The sequence below is a fragment of the Condylura cristata genome, unplaced genomic scaffold (genome assembly GCF_000260355.1).
Source record: "Condylura cristata isolate star-nosed mole 26May11 unplaced genomic scaffold, ConCri1.0 scaffold00013, whole genome shotgun sequence".
NCBI lineage: Eukaryota > Metazoa > Chordata > Mammalia > Eulipotyphla > Talpidae > Condylura > Condylura cristata.
Window position 1 is genome coordinate 24,829,589 of NW_004567114.1, and position 10,582 is coordinate 24,840,170.

The 10,582-nt window shown below is 55.0% G+C and overlaps 1 protein-coding gene across 2 annotated transcripts in view; it reads right to left on the reverse strand.

The window, feature by feature from the left end:
- Positions 1–222: 222 nt before the first annotated feature.
- Positions 223–10,582, reverse strand: part of GALNT16 (polypeptide N-acetylgalactosaminyltransferase 16) — an 83,688-nt gene continuing 73,328 nt past the window's right edge. For both annotated transcript variants that reach the window (XM_004681749.2, XM_012724648.1), the window contains 3 exons: positions 7,813–7,954; positions 6,750–6,872; positions 223–2,368 (listed from right to left, as the gene is read on the reverse strand). In XM_004681749.2, the coding sequence (XP_004681806.1) occupies positions 2,231–2,368; positions 6,750–6,872; positions 7,813–7,954 (403 nt within the window). In that variant the 3' untranslated portion in view covers positions 223–2,230. The remainder of the gene's footprint in view (positions 2,369–6,749; positions 6,873–7,812; positions 7,955–10,582) is intronic.

Below are 10,582 nucleotides of genomic sequence, written 5' to 3' on the forward strand. Positions count from 1 at the left end.
CAGTCTGATCCTGCCATCCACTGTCTACCCCCCAGAGTCCCTGAGGCACCAACGGGCAAATAGGCCAACAGGAAGTGTTCAAGTGCTGGAGGATATTAGACTTGAGAATTCCCAGTTTCACTACAGAACGGAGGCCTGGACTTTCCTACTGGCCCCGGGGGGTGGTGTGGAGGGCTTGGCTCTGGAGCCAGAAAGAAAGACAACAGCACAAGTGGACATGTGAGAAGTGGTTTTATTCCGGTGTATTTCCATAAAGACGAGGTCCTCGGGGACAGCTAGTGGCACATGCTTTGGTCAAGAAGAGGAAAAGCAAAACCAAAATAGGGCTGAGTCCCACAAAGGGCGGCAGACAAGTGCCCCGGCCTGGTGTCTGCCCTCAGGGAAGGAGGGCAGCCCCTCCCCCTCTCTGAGCAGCATTCAATGACAGAGGCACAGTTCCCCATCCCCAACAGGCCATCCTGCCTGCCGGGTGGACACGCACAACAGAGGGGCCAGTAGATGAGACATCACAACAGAGGACAGGAGAAGTGTGGCCCTAAGGGCCAAGGGCTCTGGGCTGGTGAGCTCAGGAGCTGAGAGGACGCTGGTGAGAGCCAGGAAGGAGGGGACACCACTGAAGAGCTCTTTAGGGGGACACTGCCAGCCAGGGACAATTGGCTCCTGACCCCAAGGCCCGCATGTAGGGAGCGGGGCGTAGGGGGGTGGGGGTGGCAATGCAGGCACTCAGGAAGGGAGAAAAGCACAGAAGCTTCAGTCCAGAGCAGAGGTTCCGACCCTTTGGGGATCAGGGATCTCTGTAAGAAGCTGGGGAAATCCATGGAACTTCTCCTCAGGAATGCATGTGAGTACACACGTGCATTATCTGGGGGATAATTTCAGCAGGTTCCTGGACCCCCTGGGAACCATAAAGTGTCTAGGGGGTGTAGGTCTCTAACAGACCAGGAGAATTCCTGGGGAAGGTGTGCCCATCCTATTTCATTAGCTATGGGAACCGGAGGTCCCGGACACCCCCCTTTTGTCCAAGATCACACTGCTCGAGTCAGGGGGGTGGAGGGACAGGTGCACGGGGGACAGCAGAAGCGGCTCCAAGACAAGGTTGTGGGGTAGAAGGAAGCGGCCAGCGAGGATGAGAAGGACCCAGGCACTGTCTGCACGGACAGGAGCCAGCAGCCCACGTGGTGCCCCGCTGGGGGAGCTGACCCTTAGAGCCTCTCCTCTGAAGTGGGGAGGGGTGGGGATGAGGCCCTCTGAATGACTTACCCCTGGGGACCTAAGGAATGTTTATGCTCCAGAAGTGAGGTTCCATTCCTACAGGGCTCCCCAAGGCCACCATGCAGTATGTACAGGGGCAAAGGCTTCTGAGAAGGTGGGGGTCGACAACCACGAATGAGACTGGAGCTGCTCCGATCTCAGTGGTACCTGGTGGCTGCCTCTCTTTTGGGGTCTTCACGGTGGGCCCAGGCAGGGGGGACAGGGCACAGTTGGTCATTAAGGCCCGAGGGAGAAGTCTTAGCCTGAAACATGGCCGGAGGCAGGGTGTGTTTAACTGAGGGTCAAGGCTGCCCATGCAGCCTCTGACTGAGAATGTAGGGTCAGTGTGCAGGGCTGGAGGCGGCGCCCCGGGCTGGTGCCTGTGGGCTGGGTGGTCCTCAGGAAGAGACTTGCCCGCTGGCTGGTTTTGCAGCTCTTCCACCCCTGTCCTACAAATTGTTCCTGTTTTGCCCAGATTCCTCTCTCCCATACGCAAGCCAGTGCCTGCCTGGGGCAGGCTGCTGACCCCCTCACCTCCTTCCTATTCCTGGCTGTGCCGCAGGCTGCCCCCTTCTCTCACCTTCAGCTTCCCCATCCACGACACCCACATTCTCCTCTCAGCCCCCGTGACCCAATGAGGCTGCTGTGTGGACTTCTGTCCTCGCTCTCCTCATTCAACAAGGGGAGGGTCGCTCACCACAACCTGGGCCCCCAGGAGGACCATGGGAGGGGACGGAGGACATGGACACCTCCCAGTCTCCACCCTGCAGCACCAGCATCCTGAGCGCCCCTGTTCCTGGCAAAGCCAGGAAGGCCCTCCCCGTGCAAGCTTTGCAGAGTCGAGTCATGGCAGGGGTGTTTGCTGATGATTCTGGCAGAAACGTGAGGAGATGGAAAGGGCCCGCTTTGCACTCGCCCACCCTAACCCCCTCGGGTCCCAAAGTCTCATGCAAAAGGTACAGGAGGCCCTGGGGCTGCGTCATGTATGAGGCAACAGCTGCCACTGCTGGGCCGGGGCATCCGCCTGGCACTTGCTGGTCACCAGCTGCTCAGGCTTCATCTCCAGACAGAGGCCGCTGACTGAATGCTGGATGAATGAGGCTTTCCTCCTCCATCTCTGGGGGAGGAGAAAACAGTAATGGTGAGGAAAGCGACCCTGTGTTTTCTGCACCCTTCACTGACCGACCCGTGTGTCCCCTCCGCAGGCGTCTCCCCATGTCCACGCTGTGCTCTTGCCTCTGTAGTAAGGGGTGAAGTCACTGCCTAGCTCAGAGGCCTGTGGGCTGCCTCTTGTTGGGAGTCACCAAAGATTTACTGGCAAGGACTGAATTAGGGCAGGTAAAGAATTTTGCCTTGCATTCAAGCTTGATAAAAGTGGTAATAAAACTGACCTTGAGATCCTGGATGGGACTAGCTGAAGGTGACGCGAACTGGGCCTCACATCAAGGACACAGCGATGAGTCACCCCTTTGGAGTCTGAGTTTAGACCCTTCCCCCTTATTGGCAGTAGCTGCGGACCCCACTCTAGGGGCTCCGTCTCAGCTGCTGTCCGGAGCAATAAACTGCTTGCTCAGCCTTTCTGCCTCCCGCCTTCCTTTCTTGCAGCCAGTCACAGAAGTTGGGACAAAACACCTCTAACCCGAGATGTATTTGGCGTGGCCTGCATGGGGCTTATTTAAAACTCGGCTAAACTGTCACAGGAAGTCTGCATTTCTAGTTTCCTCTTAGACTTGAGCCGCTTTCTTCTGTGGCGTCACTGCGGGCCGAGGACCTGCCCCCGGCTGGAGATGGGGCTCGGTCTCAGCTCTCTGTAGTCCCAGGAACGAGAAAGAGGTTCCCAACTACTCCCCAGAGGTACTCGAGTTTGTAGGCTCTGGCCTAGGTGAATCTTTTCCTTCTCCAAACATTTCTTTTCCCTGCGGCTCTAAGCTGAGCCGGTCTGTCATCCCAGCTGGCTACCAAGCGCTTTAGTGGGAACGAGGGGAGAGGGAGAGCAAGGCCAGCAGGCGGCAGGCGTGCTTGGGTTCCCAGCAGAGTCATGGAGGAGGCCCAGATCAGTGCCTTTGCCTTCTGGTGTGTCCCTGGGCTCACATTTAAGGATGGGTGGGGCAAAGGGAGTATTCTAGTAGGAGATGTTGGAAGTTCCTGGAAAGAGAATGGAAGGTAGTCTGGAACTCTTAGGCAGAGGCTGAGACCCGGTCTCAAAGCTCAGGGAAGGTAGCGAGCTAAGTCTCCTGGGGGCTTCTCTCCTGTTCCTGTCCCATTCATCCATCTCCTATCTTCCTATGTCTACCTGGTCCTCCATAAGAAGTGTGGCATGTTGGTGACCCAGTGAATGGAGCCAGGGGCTCTGATGGGGAGGAGAATGTTCTTAATGGAGCAGCAGGGAGAAGGGAAATGAGCTGCCTCCCACCACAGGGCGGGAAACAGGAGGTTACCTGCAGGGGGTACTCTGAATAGGATGTGCAGGGTGGAAGGTGGGGAGATGCAGAGCCTGGGACCTCCGCCCCCCAGGGCTATGAATTAGCTTTAAGAGCTGTGAGTCAGCAGAGGTGTCTGAAGGTCAAGGGAGGGGAGGGTCAGGGCTCTGGGTCTTCCTGGAACTTGGAGTCCTATTGCCTTGTGCTCCTCCGGTCTTGACACTTACCTCATACCAAGCAATGCCCCGCTGGACAGTGGGTGGGCATCCCCTCCCCAGGAGGACTGGCTGACCCACTGCTATGTCCCAGTGGCAGGCCTCCTCGGGGCTAAGTGCTGCCTCAGTGTGCAGCCAGGTGTGGGATGGAGGCTCCCTCCCCTGCCCCCACCAGACTGTACGCTCCTTGTGTAACAGGGTGGTCCCTAGGAAAAGGGAAGTTCCAGGTTCCCTGCCCCACCCAGGGAATTCCCTGCCCCACCCAGGAGGGTGGAGCTGAGCAGAGAAAAAGGAGAGAAAAAAGGGAGAAGAGAAAAGGAAGCAGGCTGGAGAACCAGGAGACCTGAGGAAGCCACATGGAGCAGCAAGCATGTGATAAAAAAAAAAGTGCTTGTTTCCTGACCCTGGACTGGTTTAGGCAGATGTGGGTGAGATACCTGTAGGGAGGTGACCATGGCAGTGTTTATATTGATTTTGATGTTGCTCTTTTCCTCCCACACTTGTCTGGCCATTTCTGACCCTTTTCCATGGGTCCCGGCCAGAAGGTGCTTTAGTCTTGTGGCAGCTTTCAGGCCTTGCTTTGGGCCAACCCCCTTTGGGTGGACTTTTGCCCACGAGGGGATGGGTCACTTCAGGTGTTTGATTTAGAAATTATATTGTTTGTGTTCCGTATTGTATATTCACTGTATTAAAGTCCCTTTTCATTAAAGCTTTATGTGTTTTGTCTTGTTGCGGCGGATGGCAGAACCCACTTAGAGAAGGCAGGTTTTTGGGGCTTCAGAGGTACCCCTATCCCCCTGTCCTCCAACAGAATTGGCGTGCCCTATCACAGATTTTGTCCTGTAACAGATTTGGTGTCCTCTAACACTTGAGGATCTAGGACCAAGCCCATTTTTCATGCTTGTGGCCAGCATGCTCAGCACAGACCCTGGCACAAAGGTGGCACCAAGGGCATTTATTTTATGAAAATGAATGCAGGGATGAATGCACGAATCCCCTAGTTATTAGGAAGAGCTCCCTAAGTCTTAGGACTCGCACTTCCTTCTGGGGCCCTCGGGCACACACTCAGGGCACTCCCAAACTGTCGTAGCTGCTTAATCTGGGCCTGGCCAGTGAAACACCTCTTCAAGGACTCTCAAACCACCCACCCCCAGGCTTGGTTCTCGCAGCTTCCTTGCAGGGCAGGCAGAGGAGGGAGCCCTCATTTTATAAGTGTGAAGACTGAGGGTCAGAGAAGTGACCCAGTTGGACTTGCTGACCCCATCACACTGTCTCTTATGTGCAGGGGGACATGACACCCACATGGCTTTGGAAACAGGGTGAAAGGGGAATCAAGAGGGAGTCTAGAAGACTCTGACACTGTCTATTCTGTCCTCCAAGGAGGCGGGGACATAGTTGCCCAGGGTGCTGTTGTGGTGGCTGGTGGGACTTGCAGGACCAGAATGAACAGGGCCAAAGGAGATTCCTAGAGCACCTTAGCCCGGGGCAGCACAGAGGGAAAATGGATGCTTCGGGCCCTGTGAGCACTTGCGGGGTTGCTGCCCAGGAAGTGACTTCCCAGCTTGGCTTCAACAGGAGGGGTCCCATGGGCTCAGTGCTTGACCCTCAGGGAGGCCCATGCTGCTGGTGAAGGGCAGCTGGCAGACAGGTCACGTCAGGGCAGAGCAGAGGGCAGGAAGCCTGAGGAAGGGCAGGAAGCCTGAGGAAGGGCAGGGCAGGACAAGCTGAATCTCCCTCAATCAAAAGTGCTTCAGAAGTATCCACAGGCCCAGCAAGCAGGCCACGGCAGACAAGTCTCTCTCTCTCTCTCTCTCTCTCTCACACACACACACACCCACACACACACACACAAACTAGAGGAAAGGACCAGGCTGCTTTTCCAGAATAGAATAGCAAACGGCCAGTCATCCCTAAAGAAAGAGCTGATCCAGGCAAACAGAAAAGAGTGGGGGATCCCCTGCAGGCCAAACCAGAGAGCAGAGAGCCCCGCAGGGGGCCAGGGCCAGGCACAAGGAGGGCTGCTAAGAAGAGCTCGAAGAGGAAGAGCTGGCGCAGGGCTCTGGCTGGGTGCCCATTCCGGGCCCAGGAGGGAGCCAGGTGTCCTGCCACCGGCTGGGGCTGCCGTGTGCCTTGGATGAGGCCCTGGATGAGTGACGTCATCTTCCTAAGCACCAGCATTTCCTCCACAGGGGGCCTAACCTAGCTCTAGGGACTAAATGAGACCAAGTGGCTGGGAGTGTGTGGAATGACGGAAAAGCTGCCTCATGTGGAGCTGGAAGCACAGGACTGGATCTGTTTCCCCAGGCAGCCAGCAGTGCAGAAATACTCACTGAGCGTTCATAATGCTGGGTCAAGACTGGGCCTAGGAGTCACCCCACCTGGATTTGAATCTCAGCTGTGTGATCTGACATTTCAGTTCAGTGAGCCTTGCGTTACTCGCCTGTAAGATGGGGAAGCACTGGGCCCTCACCCCTGGCTGCTGGAGGACTCTATCAGGTCCTTCACGGACAGTTTCTAGCACAGGCGCTCAGTGAAGCTGACACCTACTTTGACTGCGGGTGCTGTCAGGGGCAAGCGATGAAGTGCCGACAAGACAAACAGCCCCTTGCCCTCCTGGAGCTCACAGGCTGGCAGGACAGACATTAAACACATGTTGGTCTGAAGTACGTGTTTCCTCATAATAAATAAAACAACAGGCTTGGTCATGACTTGACGTGGGTTCCCAAGAGCCTCCCTCTGGAGGGCTGATGAGTCTGTCTCAAGCTGGGGTTCCCCTACTGAGCTGCCACCCCCCCCCACCCCGGCATGCTCCGGGGGCTGCTGGTTTCCCTGTGTCCTGGGGGGTGGGGGTGGGGAGGCTTACCTGGCGGCCTTCTCTTGGGTTGCACACTTGAAGTATGACCAGGGACCCAGGGGAGACGGAGGTGGAAGTGGCAGTCAGACACTTGCCCTGCTGCTGGATGAGGTGGTCACTGAACAGCCACGTCTGTAAGACAGGAGCCGGGGGGGCCGAGTCAGGGGGTGTGGTGACAGAGGGCTGGGGCAGAGGAGGTGACAGGGCAGGTAGGTCATGCTTTGGGGCAGACTTTTCTACAGATGATCGGTGGGTGTATGGGAATTCCCTCTTCTGTAAGTTTGAATTTTTTTTAAAGATGTATTTATTTATACACATAGAACTGGGGTACAGGCCAGAGGTGTGGGGGGGTGGGTGAGAAGATTCACCAGAGACAGAGTGGGGAGCAGGACAGGCAGATGGACAAAGTACACTGCTGAGGGGAGCAGCGGGCGGGTCAGGAGAGGTCTGCTGCGCCATGAGGGTCAGCTCCCTGGCCAGGGATCAAACTCAGGCTGCAGTGGCTGAGATAGCTTCACAGTGCTGCACTTTAACCCTTTGCACCACTAGGGAGGGCCCAAGTTTGAAATTTTTTATAATAAAATATTGGGGCAGGGGTGCTTAGCAGGAGCTGGTCTAAAAGGTGCAGCAAGGGATGCTGGGGTAGAGGAGAAAGAGGCTGCGTGACCAGGGCCACCCGGGAGCTGGTCCCCACTGGGGGCCCTGTGACCCGCTCGGGGCGGCGGGGGGGTGCGTCTGCATTCGCATGCAGCCATGTGCACACGGGTGCCCCGGACACCCTGCTGCTGTCATACAAACGGACCACAGCGTGTCCCGGGGAGAACAAAGAGCGGTTCTCCCCCTGCAGGAGACTCTCCTCTCTCTTTGCGTTTCTTCACTGCAGAGAGAAAATGGGCAGTGGACAGAGGATACCTGGGTGACACAGGAAAGCAGGGGGAACGGACCCCAGGGCAAGGTTTGTGGGGGACGTAGACAGAGAAGGTGAGAATGAGCAGAGGGAGCCCCTCACCCACTCCTGGGCAGTGTCCCTGGCTCCCCCCCCATCCTGACCCAGAAGTCCTAATCAGCTTACCTGGGGTGCTGGGGGGTTTTTGGCAGATCCTCTGCAGGTCCCCATTCCGAGTAAGAAGTTACCAGCCGTGTCCTGGCCCTGGGTTTCTAAGCAATTAACCCCCTGCTTAATGATGCCAGGCAGCACTTCCTTCACCGGGACACTGGGAGAAAAGACAGCTGTCAGCCTTGTTCTTTGGGTTTATGGCACCCTGAGGACAGTGTCTGGCCGGCACCAGGTCCCTGCGGGAAGCAGCAGATAGAGGCGGTACCTATCCACAGGGGTGGGGGGGGATGGGAGGAGTGGGGAGTGGGATGCCCGTAGGAAGACCGGACCCACTGGGTTTTGAGCTGCTCCAGGACCCCGAGATGGTCCTGCAGATCAGGCTCGGGAGGACCATTGGGGCCAGAAGCCCTGATGGCCCCAATCCTGAAAAAGGAAAGCCAGGGAGAGAGGACGGGGCCCAGAAGTCGGCTCAATAAGCAATCTCAAAACTACAGGGAAGGGGCCGCTTTGGAGAGGCAGATTTAAAATACACATGAAAATGTGTTCAACCTCACTAATGACTAAAGAAATACTGTGTAAGAATTATTGCAGTTTATTTACCATATAAGGATATTATGCCATATGAGTCTACGGGTAGTCTGTGATTCTTTTTCAAGTTTCAGGTACTTATTAATCAGTGTATATAAATCCCGACAAAACACACTGACATGGTTTCATGCATTTAGAGGGTAAATATTTCCTGGATAAGTGGGAAATGGTGCAGGTGGCTTCTGGAAGACTTTCATTTTAAACAGCTTTATAGTGAAATACTTCATGTGCAAGTTTAAGCCTTTCTTCAGTTTGCCGTAATTGACATTTACTGAGTGGAACTTGTAAAGATCATACAACCCAGTTTGCTCCAGGGTTCTGGATTATTCTTTCTGTCCCAACTGACATCTGGACTGAACAGAGCCAGACACATGACATACAGGCTGCTCCGTGACCCTCGGCTCCAATAAATACAAAGGGGGATCAAGCCAGGAGGCTCTTGGCTCAGCTGAGGATTAATCTTCTCACACCCTACCAGCGAGAACATAAACTGGCCCAGCTTTTCTAGAACACAGCGGGGCATTATGTATCAAAGACCTTAAAAATGCACGCCACTTTGACCAAACAATTTCACTTCTGGGAACTTAATATCCTGCAGCAATGAGTATAGTTGTGTGAAGAGATTTAGTTTCAAAGATGTTTATTCACAGTGGTTGTTTATACTGAAAGCACTGGCAATTCATAGATAACCAGCAACAGGGAATAGAAATAAATTCTGATTCATCTGTAGGATAGAAAAATCTTTCGTTATTAAAAATAAAAGGATTTCTACAAAGTGTGGGAAAGTGTTCATGACAAACTTAAATGTTAAATAAAAAAGGCATGTTTCAAAATATGCTATTGTGAAAGCACTTTACAGGCACAGGAAGCTATGCTGAAACACACACACAGTGGGAGGTGAGACCGTCTCAGCCTGTGGCCCATGCACCTGAGGCCTACCAGCCTCAGGGACGCTGCCCTAGGAGGCTGTACACACTCCTGGACCATGGGGAGTCAGAGACTGACCATCTGACGTCATCTTCCTAAGCACCAGCATTTCCTCCACAGGGGGCCTAACCTAGCTCTAGGGACTAAATGAGACCAAGTGGCTGGGAGTGTGTGGAATGACGGAAAAGCTGCCTCATGTGGAGCTGGAAGCACAGGACTGGATCTGTTTCCCCAGGCAGCCAGCAGTGCAGAAATACTCACTGAGCGTTCATAATGCTGGGTCAAGACTGGGCCTAGGAGTCACCCCACCTGGATTTGAATCTCAGCTGTGTGATCTGACATTTCAGTTCAGTGAGCCTTGCGTTACTCGCCTGTAAGATGGGGAAGCACTGGGCCCTCACCCCTGGCTGCTGGAGGACTCTATCAGGTCCTTCACGGACAGTTTCTAGCACAGGCGCTCAGTGAAGCTGACACCTACTTTGACTGCGGGTGCTGTCAGGGGCAAGCGATGAAGTGCCGACAAGACAAACAGCCCCTTGCCCTCCTGGAGCTCACAGGCTGGCAGGACAGACATTAAACACATGTTGGTCTGAAGTACGTGTTTCCTCATAATAAATAAAACAACAGGCTTGGTCATGACTTGACGTGGGTTCCCAAGAGCCTCCCTCTGGAGGGCTGATGAGTCTGTCTCAAGCTGGGGTTCCCCTACTGAGCTGCCACCCCCCCCCACCCCGGCATGCTCCGGGGGCTGCTGGTTTCCCTGTGTCCTGGGGGGTGGGGGTGGGGAGGCTTACCTGGCGGCCTTCTCTTGGGTTGCACACTTGAAGTATGACCAGGGACCCAGGGGAGACGGAGGTGGAAGTGGCAGTCAGACACTTGCCCTGCTGCTGGATGAGGTGGTCACTGAACAGCCACGTCTGTAAGACAGGAGCCGGGGGGGCCGAGTCAGGGGGTGTGGTGACAGAGGGCTGGGGCAGAGGAGGTGACAGGGCAGGTAGGTCATGCTTTGGGGCAGACTTTTCTACAGATGATCGGTGGGTGTATGGGAATTCCCTCTTCTGTAAGTTTGAATTTTTTTTAAAGATGTATTTATTTATACACATAGAACTGGGGTACAGGCCAGAGGTGTGGGGGGGTGGGTGAGAAGATTCACCAGAGACAGAGTGGGGAGCAGGACAGGCAGATGGACAAAGTACACTGCTGAGGGGAGCAGCGGGCGGGTCAGGAGAGGTCTGCTGCGCCATGAGGGTCAGCTCCCTGGCCAGGGATC